The sequence below is a fragment of the Xyrauchen texanus genome, chromosome 49 (genome assembly GCF_025860055.1).
Source record: "Xyrauchen texanus isolate HMW12.3.18 chromosome 49, RBS_HiC_50CHRs, whole genome shotgun sequence".
NCBI lineage: Eukaryota > Metazoa > Chordata > Actinopteri > Cypriniformes > Catostomidae > Xyrauchen > Xyrauchen texanus.
The window spans coordinates 2533910-2551409 of NC_068324.1; the positions used below are offsets into that span (position 1 = coordinate 2533910).

Genomic DNA, 17500 nt, shown 5'->3' on the forward strand with positions numbered 1-17500 from the left:
ATGATAGTACCATGGTACTTTTTGGTAAGGTAATAGTACCATGGTACTTTTTGGTACTTTTTTTGGTAAGGCAAATAACATGGTATTACCATAGTATGTGTCTAAAACAGGGTAAAAATCACAATAGTACCACATGGTACTTTTTGGTACTTTTTGGTAAGGCAAATAACATGGTATTACCATAGTATGTGTCTAAAACAGGGTAAAAATCACGATAGTACCGTGGTACTTTTTGGTACTTTTTTTGGTAAGGCAAATAACATGGTATTACCATAGTATGTGTCTAAAACAGGGTAAAAATCACGATAGTACCATGGTACTTTTTGGTAAGGCAAATAACATGGTATTACCATAGTATGTGTCTAAAACAGGGTAAAAATCACGATAGTACCGTGGTACTTTTTGGTACTTTTTTTGGTAAGGCAAATAACATGGTATTACCATAGTATGTGTCTAAAACAGGGTAAAAATCACGATAGTACCGTGGTACTTTTTGGTACTTTTTTTGGTAAGGCAAATAACATGGTATTACCATAGTATGTGTCTAAAACAGGGTAAAAATCACGATAGTACCGTGGTACTTTTTGGTAAGGCAAATAACATGGTATTACCATAGTATATGTCAAAAACAGGGTAAAAATCACGATAGTACCATGGTACTTTTTGGTACTTTTTTTGGTAAGGCAAATAACATGGTATTACCATAGTATGTGTCTAAAACAGGGTAAAAATCACGATAGTACCGTGGTACTTTTTGGTAAGGCAAATAACATGGTATTACCATAGTATGTGTCTAAAACAGGGTAAAAATCACAATAGTACCATGGTACTTTTTGGTAAGGCAAATAACATGGTATTACCATAGTATGTGTCTAAAACAGGGTAAAAATCACAATAGTACCATGGTACTTTTTGGTAAGGCAAATAACATGGTATTACCATAGTATGTGTCTAAAACAGGGTAAAAATCACGATAGTACCATGGTACTTTTTGGTAAGGCAAATAACATGGTATTACCATAGTATGTGTCTAAAACAGGGTAAAAATCACGATAGTACCATGGTACTTTTTGGTAAGGCAAATAACATGGTATTACCATAGTATGTGTCTAAAACAGGGTAAAAAGCACGATAGTACCATGGTACTTTTTGGTACTTTTTGGTAAGGCAAATAACATGGTATTACAATAGTATATGTCAAAAACAGGGTAAAAATCACGATAGTACCATGGTACTTTTTGGTACTTTTTTTGGTAAGGCAAATAACATGGTATTACCATAGTATGTGTCTAAAACAGGGTAAAAATCACGATAGTACCGTGGTACTTTTTGGTACTTTTTTTGGTAAGGCAAATAACATGGTATTACCATAGTATATGTCAAAAACAGGGTAAAAATCACGATAGTACCATGGTACTTTTTGGTAAGGCAAATAACATGGTATTACCATAGTATGTGTCTAAAACAGGGTAAAAATCACGATAGTACCGTGGTACTTTTTGGTACTTTTTTTGGTAAGGCAAATAACATGGTATTACCATAGTATATGTCAAAAACAGGGTAAAAATCACGATAGTACCATGGTACTTTTTGGTAAGGCAAATAACATGGTATTACCATAGTATGTGTCTAAAACAGGGTAAAAATCACGATAGTACCATGGTACTTTTTGGTAAGGCAAATAACATGGTATTACCATAGTATGTGTCTAAAACAGGGTAAAAATCACGATAGTACCGTGGTACTTTTTGGTACTTTTTGGTAAGGCAAATAACATGGTATTACCATAGTATGTGTCTAAAACAGGGTAAAAATCACGATAGTACCGTGGTACTTTTTGGTAAGGCAAATAACATGGTATTACCATAGTATGTGTCTAAAACAGGGTAAAAATCACGATAGTACCGTGGTACTTTTGGTACTTTTGGTAAGGCAAATAACATGGTATTACCATAGTATGTGTCTAAAACAGGGTAAAAATCACGATAGTACCGTGGTACTTTTTGGTACTTTTTGGTAAGGCAAATAACATGGTATTACCATAGTATGTGTCTAAAACAGGGTAAAAATCACGATAGTACCGTGGTACTTTTTGGTACTTTTTGGTAAGGCAAATAACATGGTATTACCATAGTATGTGTCTAAAACAGGGTAAAAATCACAATAGTACCATGGTACTTTTTGGTAAGGCAAATAACATGGTATTACCATAGTATGTGTCTAAAACAGGGTAAAAATCACGATAGTACCATGGTACTTTTTGGTAAGGCAAATAACATGGTATTACCATAGTATGTGTCTAAAACAGGGTAAAAATCACGATAGTACCGTGGTACTTTTTGGTACTTTTTGGTAAGGCAAATAACATGGTATTACCATAGTATGTGTCTAAAACAGGGTAAAAATCACGATAGTACCATGGTACTTTTTGGTAAGGCAAATAACATGGTATTACCATAGTATGTGTCTAAAACAGGGTAAAAATCACGATAGTACCATGGTACTTTTTGGTAAGGCAAATAACATGGTATTACCATAGTATGTGTCTAAAACAGGGTAAAAATCACAATAGTACAACATGGTACTTTTTGGTACTTTTTGGTAAGGCAAATAACATGAATTTACCATAGTATGTGTCTAAAACAGGGTAAAAATCACAATAGTACAACATGGTACTTTTTGGTAAGGCAAATAACATGGTATTACCATAGTATGTGTCTAAAACAGGGTAAAAATCACGATAGTACCACATGGTACTTTTTGGTACTTTTTGGTAAGGCAAATAACATGAATTTACCATAGTATGTGTCTAAAACAGGGTAAAAATCACAATAGTACAACATGGTACTTTTTGGTACTTTTTGGTAAGGCAAATAACATGGTATTACCATAGTATGTGTCTAAAACAGGGTAAAAATCACGATAGTACCACATGGTACTTTTTGGTACTTTTTGGTAAGGCAAATAACATGGTATTACCATAGTATGTGTCTAAAACAGGGTAAAAATCACGATAGTACCACATGGTACTTTTTGGTACTTTTTGGTAAGGCAAATAACATGGTATTACCATAGTATGTGTCTAAAACAGGGTAAAAATCATGATAGTACCATGGTACTTTTTGGTACTTTTTTTGGTAAGGCAAATAACATGGTATTACCATAGTATGTGTCTAAAACAGGGTAAAAATCACAATAGTACCACATGGTACTTTTTGGTACTTTTTGGTAAGGCAAATAACATGGTATTACCATAGTATGTGTCTAAAACAGGGTAAAAATCACGATAGTACCATGGTACTTTTTGGTACTTTTTGGTAAGGCAAATAACATGGTATTACCATAGTATGTGTCTAAAACAGGGTAAAAATCATGATAGTACCGTGGTACTTTTTGGTACTTTTTGGTAAGGCAAATAACATGGTATTACCATAGTATGTGTCTAAAACAGGGTAAAAATCACAATAGTACCACATGGTACTTTTTGGTACTTTTTGGTAAGGCAAATAACATGGTATTACCATAGCATGTGTCTAAAACAGGGTAAAAATCATGATAGTACCATGGTACTTTTTGGTACTTTTTTTGGTAAGGCAAATAACATGGTATTACCATAGTATGTGTCTAAAACAGGGTAAAAATCACGATAGTACCATGGTACTTTTTGGTACTTTTTTTGGTAAGGCAAATAACATGGTATTACCATAGTATGTGTCTAAAACAGGGTAAAAATCACAATAGTACCACATGGTACTTTTTGGTACTTTTTGGTAAGGCAAATAACATGGTATTACCATAGTATGTGTCTAAAACAGGGTAAAAATCACGATAGTACCACATGGTACTTTTTGGTAAGGCAAATAACATGGTATTACCATAGTATGTGTCTAAAACAGGGTAAAAATCATGATAGTACCATGGTACTTTTTGGTACTTTTTGGTAAGGCAAATAACATGGTATTACCATAGTATGTGTCTAAAACAGGGTAAAAATCATGATAGTACCATGGTACTTTTTGGTACTTTTTGGTAAGGCAAATAACATGGTATTACCATAGTATGTGTCTAAAACAGGGTAAAAATCACGATAGTACCACATGGTACTTTTTGGTAAGGCAAATAACATGGTATTACCATAGTATGTGTCTAAAACAGGGTAAAAATCATGATAGTACCATGGTACTTTTTGGTACTTTTTGGTAAGGCAAATAACATGGTATTACCATAGTATGTGTCTAAAACAGGGTAAAAATCATGATAGTACCATGGTACTTTTTGGTACTTTTTGCAAGTGCAAATAACATGGTATTACCATAGTGTCTAAAAAAACTGGTTAATACCATGGTACATGTCCATTCACTTCCATTGTATGTGCATACCTGTAACCACTTTATTTATATATAACAATATATATATAAATGTAGCAATCAACATTATGCCACAAATACTGTCAATGAAGCTCAACTTGAAGTTCTGAAATGGACCACATACATAATATGGACTACAAAAAACAACACTGACATCAAACCTGCTGCAGCGTATCTAAGGGCACCATATTTATAGTGACTTATATTTCGGCCTGTTCCTCACGCAAAGCAATCGACCCACTTGAGGAGACTTCACATATAGCACACGAGTCATATGGACAACTTTTACGATACTTTTATGGTGCTTTTTTGGAGTTTGACAGCCAAAAGAAAGAGCGGCAAGGAGATTCTTCAAAAATTCACCCTTTGTATTTCACAGACGCAAGAAAGGGTTTTTATTGTATGTCATGAGTGTGAGTAGAAATGATGATAGAATTGTATTTTTAGGAGACCTATTCCTTATATATAAGACACTTAATAGGGGGGTCGTTAATAATAGCACAGAATAACCGCGAACAGGTGTGCACCGGCCTCATTCCACCTGTTGTGCCCACTAAAATATACCATCCCGTGAACAACCACCCCTCCCGGAACATATTATACGCCAGGCACAGACTTCTTGCCCCACAACCCAAAATATTTACCCCTGAGGCCAGTTGCCACAGAGATGTGAACTGGTGTGGCTCTGATGCAGTCATGGTTTTTTTAATTGTATTTACCCCAAACAATCAGACTATTGTCACTTGTGTTAGCATCGTTCATGTGCCAGTCCATAAGAAATAAATATATAACATCCAAACACTGATGCTAATAAATACTAGATTTTAAACTCAAAGGAACAGTGACAAAAATATCCACAAACCTTCAAACTTAAAAAAGGGAATAATTTGTACTATTGAAGTTACAATACAATATTATACACTATAATAATGAGCTCTTAAAAAACACATGAAGACATTTTGGATATATTTCATATATTATTGTTATCCTAAAATAAGATATACAAGCCAAAAACCGGCTGTTGATTTATAAATAAATAAATTACATTTCCAGTTATTAATCAGGCATAATCCAAATTATTCTTGCATATATCATTATTATTACACTCGTAAATATTTTAGCCTATTTTTAAGTTTTACGCTAAGATTATTTATTTAAAGATTTCAACTTATTTACCTATTTTTAGGATTTCAATGTCATACTTTCCATCAAATTAAAAGCAGTAATATTTAACCAAATTTAGCCAAACCTGTACATGTATTATCTATCGTAAACAACATCATACATAGATAAATAACATACATAAAACATGACCAATTAAATCAGTTTAACATTTATTAAACTGATACTGTGTGAAAACGCCGTTTGTTCGTACGCTGATTAGATATTTTACATTTTAAGTTTCGTAATCACGAACATTTGCGCAAAAAACGTATTAGCTCAAACGCCATTGCACGTGATTAAACTTACTAAGCGGGAAACAATTGCGCGGGAAGTCGCGAGAAAATTCAAGATTCTAAAAATTCAATTGTTACGTCATCTTTCGTCACAAGGTGTCATTTAAAACGGCGCATTTCTGAAGTATCGCTGAGTAAGGAGCAGATTTTGAGAGCTTGTTTGAGTTGTTTGGGGGGGGGGGTACTTTAATCTACTTTAATCTACTTTAGATTTGTTTTTAATGAGAACTGTCACACACACACACACATAAGCGAAAAGAAATGTCACTATGAAATATAAACAAATAATAAATCAAACCCTTACCTGTCTGAGGGAACAGTGAGGTAAATGCACTGTTTTGAGTGGGAAATCTTTGCCTGAGTGCTGGAAGCGGGAGGAAGGCTGGAATTTGAGGAATTGTCCGCAGAATAACGTGAAGAGTCGGACAAGAGGGAGAGAGATACGACGGAAAGGAGTGGGAGGGCATGAGGGGAGGTCCCGGGGTGGAAAAGGGAAAAGGAGCAGTCTTGGTGAGGAGAAAATAAGCTGCATCCAGAGGGATTCAGACTGTGTTTGTTCTGGTCAATATCACGCACAGCTGTGTCCGGAGTGTTGTGATTTTTATTATAATTAGCAAATAATGTGCAAGCATCAAGCTGAGATAAATACTACAACAGAAGTGCTGGGGGAGTTTTAAAAAGGCTTGTAACTAAACACTTAACCTCGGATTTTTTCTGTAATCACCAAAAAAAATGTTGCATGAAAAAAATGTAGAAAGTATTGGATATGTTAATAGGTTATTGAAAAGGGAGATTCATTTTTGAGCAGATTTGTAAAACTACTGACGTATAACGCAGAGTTGGAGCCCTCTACAGGACACTAACGGAACTGCACCTGTTGTACACTGGCTGCCGATTAAATATGGAGGTATTTTAATGACAAAAAATAAATAAATATATATATAAAAAGCACACTGAATGCCACAAATAGATTTTACATCAATCAGAAAATATTTGAGGTGTGTTGCACAAAAAAAAAAAAATAAAATAAATATATATATATATATTATTATTTTTTAAATTTTTTTTCTGTAATCACCAAAACAAAAATGTTGCATGAAAAATGTAGAAAGTATTGGATATGTTAATAGGTTATTGAAAAGGGAGATTCATTTTTGAGCAGATTTGTAAAACTACTGACGTATGCAGTGGTGGTGGTGTAGTGGACTAAAGCACATAACTGGTAATCAGAAGGTCGCTGGTTTGATCCCCACAGCCACCACCATTGTGTCCTTGAGCAAGGCACTTAACTCACTGCACCTGTTGTACACTGGCTGCCGATGAAATATAGAGGTATTTTAATGACAAAAAATAAATAAAAAGCACACAAATAGATTTTACACCAATCAGAAATATATTTGAGGTGTGTTGCAAAAAATTAATAAAATAATAATAATTATATATATATATATATTATTATTATTTCTTTTCTCTGTAATCACCAAAAAAAATGTTGCATGAAAAATGTAGAAAGTATTGTATATTTTAATAGGTTATTGAAAAGGGAGATTCATTTTTGAGCAGATTTGTAAAACTACTGACGTATAACGCAGAGTTGGAGCCCTCTACAGGACACTAACGGAACTGCACCTGTTGTACACTGGCTGCCGATTAAATATGGAGGTATTTTAATGACAAAAATCAAATAATAATAATTTTTTTAAAAAGCACACTGAATGCCACTGGTCCCATAAGTGCAGATTTTACACCAATCAGAAAATATTTGAAGTGTGGCAAAAAATATTACCAAAAATATATATAGATTTTTTATTTTATTTCTTTTTTATAATTTTGTTTTTCTTTCTACATTTTTTCATGCAACATTTTTGTTTTGGTGATTACAGAAAAAAACTTGGTTAAGTATTTTGTACAAGCCTTTTTAAAAACATAAATATATATATATATAATCTTTGTCTTGTAGTGGATCTTTGGTTAACACTAATTTCTGTTGTTTATTGAGGAGTCAATAACCCAATAAAATCTTTATTAAACTCTTTATTGTGCACACTTTAAAAAAAAATCTAGTTCAAAGTAACACTAGTGATGTTCCTGAAATGTACTTAAGAGAACATCTCCAATCTCCAACTCTGTCCTGGTTTTGGTCAACAGCATTGTGACATTTCCTTTTCCTTCTAGAACAGTTCCGATCCCGCAGTTCCAAGATTCTAGATATTCCCTGTTTCTAACCCAGAACAAAACTCAATTCTTCAATCACAGTCACGTGTTTCCCGGAAACCCAAAGTGGTCAACAGCCCATAAGTCTGTAACATATAACGATAAATAACAAACTAACAACACACATATATACATATTTATTTATTTATTTATTAATATATAGATTTGATTTAACTTCATCAAAAAGGTCTTATTAATTCTAGAAAGTATATAAATTAATTTATAGCCTCCTGTTTCAGAAGTTGTACTCTATCTTTTTAAAATAAAATGCATTTTGTAGGAAATAAGAGAGAGAAATATGCACAGAAAATTCACAGTTGGACCCACAACTGCGCCTGACCGCTTCTTTATTGGGGTTTCATAACGACTTTGGGAACCCTTAAATGCATGTTTTATTTTCTTAAACAACCACTTTAACGCACGTGTAATCTAATGTACATAAAAACACAGAAACGGGCACCAAGTGTCCTCTTATGATGTGGTGGTTTGGGGGATTTAAATGGACTCGGTCAGTTTGAAGTGTTCTGATGTTTTTCCACTACAACATTGCTATTGGTCTTTGTAGCCCGTCCTGTAGGGTTGTTTTGGGTCAGTCGTTCTGATGAGAGTCTACATGGCTAGTGGCTGCTTTTCACTTTTTGGAGAGAAACTTCATTTTGTGTCCTAAATGGGAGAAAAGGGAATTAGCATAAAAGATGACCACTTAAATACTGACTCATAACATTAAAGCTACAGTACGATGGAATACAAGCGTACTGCGCAGTATATACTGTATACTTTGTATATAGTGTATACTTTTTTATATCCATTAACGTTACCTAAACCTTTGAGGAACTTGTTGACGCCTCTGTTCTCGCTGCCTGGCAGAGAATCGAGGTAGTCCTGAGCTCTCACTTCAAATAACCCTGTTTTAAAACAGTGTAAATGCTAAAAACAATGCTTGTTACCCTAATCAAATAAACAGTTAAACTAACACATTAATGGGATAGTTCACCCAGAAATTAAAATGATCTCATCATTTACTCACCCTCATGATATCCCAGATGTGACTTTCTTTCTTCAGCAGAACACGTTTGAAGAAAAACAGAAAAATGTCTCAGCTGAGACGGTCCTTAAAATGCAAGTGGATGGTGATCAGACCTTTAAAGCTCCACAAATCACAGACAGTCGGCATAAACGTCATCCATACGACTCCAGCGGTAAAATGTATGTCTTCTAAAGTGATACGATCGCTTTTAGTATGAAAAAATATCAATATTTACGTTTTTCTTCAAATGTGTTCTGCTGAAGAAAGAAAGTCACACGTATCTGGGAGTAAATAATGAGCAAATTTTCATTTATGGGTGAACTGTCCCTTTAAGGGACCATTCAGAGCGGATGCATTCTTGTGTTCAATAAAAGAGAAAAGATGCAGTGCAACGAATAGAAGAAAAATTGAAATATACAGTGATCCTGCACGAAAACCAGAGAAGACAGCAAGATGTGGCGCAATGGTCTGTGACCTGGAGTGAGGTTTAGGGGGGTGAGTGTAACGGTAACCAGCTGGTACGTGCTGTGCAGTGTGTGTACCACACTCCCCTGGCCTCAAGAGGCGCACTAGCGATTGACGCTAGAGGCTATAGCTTTTAGCCTCCTTGTTATTGCACCCACCTCCCATGCTGGAGACGCTGGTTCGAATGCCATTCGGTGCGGGTCGTAATGGTAGCCAGCTGGTACGTGCTGTGCAGTGCGTGTATACCACACTCTCCTGGCCTCAAGTGGTGCACTAGCGATTGACGCTAGAGGCTGTAGCCTTTAGCCTCCTTGTTAGCACACCCGCCTCCCATGCTGGTTCGAATGCCGTTCGGAGCGGGTCGAGCAGGTTACATTCGCATTTAAAAAAACACTTAAAAAAGTTAGATGCATCACAGTGGTCAAAGATGTCCATCTAGTGCATCTTTACACTGGTTCGAGTGAACGGTCACTAAGGGGGGTTTGTAAAGAGGACGTGTGGTTGAAGTTAGCGAAAAATGGAAATTGCTAACAGCACCTTTAAGGCCAGTTATGAAAAGTTATAAAGGTGACTAGCCCCATGAGTTTTTGGATATACAATACAGAAAATTCTCAAACAAACGTGACATTCTCCTAAGATTCATTGCATCAGGAAACCTTGTTAAAGGGCCGTTCACATTGCATGTGTTGCACTGTTTTCGATCAACGACTTCGATCATTGTGCTACGTCTCACTTTTGTTTCAACGCCTTGTAAAGTTTAAAAAAACGTCAATTTTGAAAACTGCATTTCGAGTTCTGTTCATAGCGCTGCATCTAGCTTTTTAATTAGCAAAAATGCATTTATCTGAACAGCTCCCGATGACGGTAAGGACCGGCATGTACGCACCTTTCAGGCCCTGCCGCCGGAACTCTTTCTCCTGCACAAACCCGGCAAACATCTGCGTCTCCATGAAGACCTCCAGGAATCTCCGCAGGCTTTTGGAGGACACGGCCTTACGGAACGCCTCTCGCTGGAACGATGATGGAGTTGGAGAGGAGGATGATGAGGCTGAGGATTCTTCATCACGGTCGCTGCCGCCCATAAACAACGCATAATGACCAACGATTTCCACAAAGAATCGCACAAACGCCTCAGACACCACAGTGCTCAGAGAACAGGGATCTACCATGAAGAACCAAAGAGAGAAGAGAAAATATTGCCACCAGTTAAGGTCAGGATGGTCAACTAGCTGCCCAACAATACGAGCCACGTAAAAATCGCTTTTGCAAAAATGTAGGTATGACAGTAACTCACCGCTTGGATTTTCCGCTACATCACAGGCCAAATCCTTTCTCTTCTCTAGAACATGTTCCAGAGCAGACTGGAGTTTATGAGGAAGAATAGAGTCTTCATCGTCCATCTGAATCAGCACAAAACAGAAAAGACTCGCTCATTTAACCCACTTAATCCCACGGGTCACATTCAAAACAGCTTTTAGTTACTGTTTTGGTTTTGAGGTTCAACAGTGTGAAAAGAGTTGTTGTGTTATACAGTTGTCAAATATAAATCAAAGTGCAGATGAAGTCTTGATTTGAATGAGAATCTTTTGATCTGGATAGTGTAAATAGTCACATGACCACAGACATTTAATTACATCATTCTTTTATGGAGTTATGACACTGACATCATCTTTCAAAGAGACAAAAGTACTTTATCTGGAGCATATAATATAATATAATAAAATATAATATAATAAAATATATCAAATATAATATAATATCATAACATTTAATATCATATAAAATATAATATCATATAATATACAAATTATTAAATATAATATAATATCATATAAAATATAATATAATATAAAATTATAAAATATAATATAAAATAATATAACATTATAAAATGTAATATAATATAATATAATATAAAATTGTAAAATATAATATAATATAATAAAATATAATATAATAAAATATAATAAAATATATCATATCAAATATACTATAATATCATAACATTTAATATCATATAAAATATAATATCATATAATATACAAATTATTAAATATAATATAATATCATATAAAATATAATATAATATAAAATTATAAAATATAATATAAAATAATATAACATTATAAAATGTAATATAATATAATATAATATAAAATTGTAAAATATAATATAATATAATAAAATATAATATAATAAATATAATAATATATCATATCAAATATAATATAATATCATAACATTTAATATCATATAAAATATAATATCATATAATATACAAATTATTAAATATAATATAATATAAAATATAAATATAATATAATATAATATAAAATTATAAAATATAATATAAAATAATATAACATTATAAAATGTAATATAATATAATATAATATAAAATTGTAAAATATAATAAAATATAATGTAATATAATATAATATCATATCATATAAAATATAATATAATATAAAATAAAATATAATATAAAATTATAAAATATAATAAAATATAATGTAATATAAAATGATTAAATATAATATAATATAATTTAATATAATATAATATACATTTATAGAATAGAATAGAATATAAAATTATAAAATATAATATAATATAATATAAAATTGGCAAATATAATATACAATAATATAATATAATATAAAATAATAAAATATAGTATAATATAATATTACAGTATTTATAATATATACAGTATACTGTGTATGTGTGTGTAATTATAAATATAAATCTTTTATATTTATATATAATTCAATATAATTGTAGAAATCATTTTATGCTATAATCTCGATGTATAATATATTATAACTTATTTTTCAGTTAAAATGTTGTTTTTGTACTGTATACAAATAAAATATATCAAAGGGACACGTGTACTTTTCTGGAGCATATAATATAATATAAAATAATGTAATATCATATAAAATACAAATATTGTGTATATATATATATATATATATATATATATATATATATATACAGTATAATGCATAGGTGTTTGTAAAATAAATATAATAATAATAATAATAATATATAATTCAATATAATTGTAGAAATCATTTTATGCTAGACTTTATGTAGAATATAATATCTTATATAGTTTTTCAGCAACAATATTTTTTGTACTGTATCATAAATCATAAATAAATATACATGTACAGTCAAATAAAAATGTAAAAGGTCCATTAAATATTTTTTAATCCAATGTTCACAGACACATAGACATGTCAGTGGTCGTAAGTGTGAATTGTAGATTTAAAAATATTGTTTTATTAATACATTATTATTAAATTCATCATCCAGCAATAAAAAGCCAAATTCAATTCTATTCTTTGATTCATAACTGAAACACTAAAAGACAACACAACTACATATGAAGTGGCTATAGAGTACCGTACCTGCCGCAGGATACGACTGTTGCCAAGGTCAACCACCAGGACCTGAAAGAGAGCAGAGAGATGATGCAATCTAAGGCTGATTTGAGAATGGCACACAACTGACACCTCTCTTACTACTTCCGCTATTTCAATCTAAGGCAGGAATAGTACGAGTAGTAATGTAGCCTACTGTGCTATTCCAAACTCAGACAACCCTTATCACAACTATAACGAAGAGGTCAGAGGTCAGAGGTGAACAGGAAGTGCCCAGGGATAAATATTAGAAACATGGTCGCCCTCTGATCCCCTCTCTGCCAGCTCAGACCGGTTGTTTATCCCAAATGTAAATATAGAATATTAGCAGCACGTCCTAGAAATGACTGGCTCTGTTTCCGTCCCAGATTAGTCATAATGAGGTGTAAAATACACGAGGTGAGAGGCCAAACAACTGAACACGCTTTAGAGATATTATCTGGCTTTGTGCCGAAAAGCATCCTACCGTATGACTTGTATTACTCAGTACGTATATTGTGCACATTATGCAATAATAATAATAATAATAATAATACAACATTTGTGTCTGAGTAGTTGATTTTTAATAAAACAAACAGATTTCAACTTTTTTCTTTTTGTTGCATGAAGGAAACGTGTTTTTAATTGCCATTTATGAGCAGATTTGACTGTTTTATCCTCAATATTTAACTCTGAAAATCTATTATAGTTTTCTATATAAGTTATTACATGTTTAAAACTATGATCATCTAAACAAAGAGTGGAATAAGCATAAACCATTTCAATATTTAATGTGTGAAAATTATTGCTATACATTTTTCAAAAATTAGGACTGTCGCACAGTTGCGCACTTTAATATTTTGCCCCTAAAGAAGTTTTTTCAAAAGTTATTTCAATTGTTAACCAAGTAGATAAAAGTGTCAATAGTCTAGTTTCCGTCCACCTTTCGCGCTATTTTGTTATTGACAAAGTGAAAATGCAGAAAAACATTAATTGCGACATTTGCCGCCTTCTGCCCGTTTCCATTCAAATGGACGTTTATGGATAAAAATGGCGTGCGTGATGACGTCATGCTTAAAAATACACTTTGTTGCATAAGTTTTGGTTTAGCACAAAATAAATCTGCCCTGAAGCCGTTTCCATTCAGAAATGTGTTTATCGCTAATCCTTCATCTAATCTACAGCATCGCCATGACAACTGCATCATGACCCGCATATTTCTCCAGCAACTTTTAACCCCCAACTGAACTTGATCATCATCTCAAAAGTATTTTAGCTTCATAATGCAAATTTACATTTTCTGAAGAAGCAGTAAATGCGATCTGATGTAAAGAGGGTTTGATTTAAAATATTTAAACGTTTTAAAATGTTCAAAAGCTGGTTTTCTCAAAGTGAACTCATTGGACAAATAGTTCAGATAGTTTATAGTCTTGATAAAAGTCTAGAACATTCTGAGAGCCGACTTTATTCATCAACAGAACAGAGTAAAGGCTCATTTAAGTTTGTGTAAAGAAAAGGCATATATAGGTCTAAATATATATTTTTTTCTGTTTGGTATTACATTTTTTTAATTTAATGCTTTTTTCATGTGGTAATTAATTTTTTTAAATGTAATTATTTTTTCGTTTGGTAATTGTTTTTTTTAATTTAATGCTTTTTTCGTTTGGTAATTAATTTTTTTAATTTAATGCTTTTTTCATGTAGGTAATTAATTTTTTTAATTTAATGCTTTTTTCATGTAATTGGGTTTTAATTTTTTTTTTAATTTGATGTTTTTTTAGTTTCGTAATAAACATTTTTAATTTAATGCTTTTTAATTTGGTAATTAATTTAATTTAATACAGGGGATTTTGCCGTCATTTTTTCAAAAGTAAAACTAAACAATAATTTAATAGATTTGGGCTGTAATTGTGCCAAAAAAAAAAAAAAGAAGCACTGACGCTTTTCTCCTAATATTGTGTATTTATTTTTTATTTAAAACATCTTTGTGCACAGAAGTGATGTTTTTTGTATTGTGGGTAATTCTGTAACTGCCACCTATTATTTTGAATGGTGTGAAAAAGTAAAACAGTGTTCATTCATTTGTTCTCCTTGTACTTATCGATGACCGGTGCATGATACGAGATATTCGTGTTGCACTCCTGGAAGTGTCCCGTTTGCAGATCGGCTCTATATGCCGTAAAGATCGCGTACAATAGCTGGGCTTTCAGTACAGTCGTCATGGTAACACAGGCTAACGATTAGGGGCAAACTCTATCATGTGACACCACATGTTTGCGTTAATGCCCATTATATCGACAAAAACTGTTTCCAAACCAGTTTAGCGCGACATTTGAAGTATCGACATGGAGTTTGTGCGCTTAGAGTTAAACGGAAAAATTGAATGGAAACGTAGTTAGTGAAGAGTGTGCTTGAGATGAAATATTAGACAAAACAAAGAAACATCAAGGGAAATATCACTTTTACTGGGCATTTCCAATCACGCTGTAATTTTGCCAATTTATTCAAAAATGTGATTTAATTTAGTGTATTTAGGATAAATAATATTTTAGCTATGAAATCAGTCTTAGCAAGACAAAAATAAGTTGTATGCTTTTACATACAATGTTGGACAACAACTTGTGAGAGTGTGATAAATGTTTCATAAAACTTGTGCTAAAAGTGCCCCAAGTTGATGAAACGCCCAATAATGTACGCTTGGCACTTTTGGGCACTCAACTGTGTTCTGCTTCATTCATATAGAGCAGATACAGTAAGAGAAGTATGTTCGTTACACCCACAGCCTTTGCATGTTTATTTACACGTATCAAGTGTCTCACCTCCTCTAGGGGGAGCTCTTTTAAACGGGCCAGAGAGCTCGACAGCAGCCCAACGATGAATGGTGTTGGAGTACACACAATGTCCATCATGGCAGGTGGGAGAACTGGGATGTATGTGTGTTGCCAGGTGAACGGGTAAAGCAATGCCACCATGGCATGACAACACTTAGAGAGAGTACTACAGAGAGAGAGAGAGAGAAAGATGTATATTTATTGTGATTGGAATTTCTGTGCTTGCATATTTCCACCAGATGATGGCAGTAAAGATGAAGAATGTGTTAGTGGTGTTTAATAAGGTTATCTTACCTGTTGCTATTGCTCATACTGAGAATAAGGTGTTTTCTTCACCCTGCATGATATTCATTCCACAGCATTTGTGTTTTGGATGTGAATGACGCCTCAAGTCATTCAGCTTGTTGAGGAGAGGTGTGCGATTACTTTACTTACTATTTTGTCATGGTGTGCAAAAAAAAAGGCAAAACTTTCCCATAGATTTACATTGAAGGAGGGTTGGGCTATTATGCAACCACCGATCAACCACTGTTGCATGTGACTTTTGTACTATACGAATGTGCTTTATGATATAAATAACTAATCATTATTTTGCCACAATACAGTAATGAGAATTACTTTTTTTATATTTTATCTTTTTCAATATTCTTAATATTTTATTGAACAATTTTTTTTACTTAATATTATGTAAGTCATATTAAGTAAAAGTTATATATATATACATTTTCTTTTACATTTATTGTATTTTATTTTGAGTGAAATATGATCTGGATATTTTTTTATTTATTATTATGAATATATATATCTGTCTTGAGCTGTGAAAAATGGTTCCACATTCAACACTTCCTCCTATCTTTCTTTTCCGGTCCTCTTCTGACCTATGTCTCTAAACTCGTAACAGATTTTCTTCTTAATTAGTCTATTTTTATTTATGTATTTTTTTCCACTGTCTAGACGTAAATGTCTCTTGCCGCTCAGGTACGGTCATTGAATGCACGTAAATCCCTACATGTGAACCACTGGCATTCAGTCTTCTGGAATGGTCAAAAAGCCTAATTTGAGCCCAAATTCCCAGTGAGCAAACACACAGTGAGAGTGAGGGACTGTACCCGAGTTTGTCAGCGGTGAAGATCACCCTTCGCTCCAGCAGAAGAGAAGCAAACACTCGCAGAAGCAGACGCAAACTCAGAGAAGAGAACAAACACTCAAAATCCACGTGCTCCAAACGGGAATCTGACGGGCGACACAATTCAATCACCTACAGAATGAGAAACAGGATTATCAAACTCAAGTTTAATGCTGAAAGGTTCCCCACATAATTCCAGAAAGTTGATCTTAAATGGGTGTCAATCAAAACTGACCCCACTAACATCAGTATCTGGGTCTTATACTGTAACTGCTGTAACTCCTCAAATCTAAGATATGGCCTAATCTCCAGAAAACGTTTCATTTTCCCTCATATGAGCTCACTTCTGTTCCTGAGCCCGGAAGAAAGTTCTTAATGCTGATGGTCCGGCCGGGTGCTGGAAACGGCGCTTCCATGATTCCTCTCATGAACGGCTGGACCAGCGCAGGAGAGATGGCTCGTCTCTTCTCCACCTCATCCAGGATCTAAATCAGATAGAAATGAACTATTACATTTTTACGTTTACATTTACATTTATGCATTTGGCAGACACTTTTATCCAAAGCGACTTACAGAGCATTTATTACAGGGACAATCCCCCCGGAG

The 17500-nt window shown here is 33.4% G+C and overlaps 2 protein-coding genes across 5 annotated transcripts in view; both read right to left on the bottom strand.

Moving 5' to 3' along the window:
- The window catches only part of LOC127640252 (transcriptional enhancer factor TEF-3-like), a 44361-nt gene extending 38060 nt beyond the window's left edge, over positions 1-6301 (bottom strand). For both annotated transcript variants that reach the window (XM_052122711.1, XM_052122712.1), the window contains exon 1: positions 6129-6301. The gene's annotated coding sequence lies outside the window, so the exon portion shown is untranslated. The remainder of the gene's footprint in view (positions 1-6128) is intronic.
- A 1548-nt stretch (positions 6302-7849) lies between these two features.
- The window catches only part of LOC127640246 (DENN domain-containing protein 2A-like), a 45055-nt gene continuing 35404 nt past the window's right edge, over positions 7850-17500 (bottom strand). For all 3 annotated transcript variants that reach the window (XM_052122697.1, XM_052122699.1, XM_052122698.1), the window contains 8 exons: positions 17239-17379; positions 16878-17026; positions 15757-15934; positions 12947-12988; positions 10825-10930; positions 10417-10692; positions 8857-8943; positions 7850-8701 (listed from right to left, as the gene is read on the bottom strand). In XM_052122697.1, coding sequence (XP_051978657.1) covers positions 8670-8701; positions 8857-8943; positions 10417-10692; positions 10825-10930; positions 12947-12988; positions 15757-15934; positions 16878-17026; positions 17239-17379 — 1011 coding nt within the window. In that variant the 3' untranslated portion in view covers positions 7850-8669. The remainder of the gene's footprint in view (positions 8702-8856; positions 8944-10416; positions 10693-10824; positions 10931-12946; positions 12989-15756; positions 15935-16877; positions 17027-17238; positions 17380-17500) is intronic.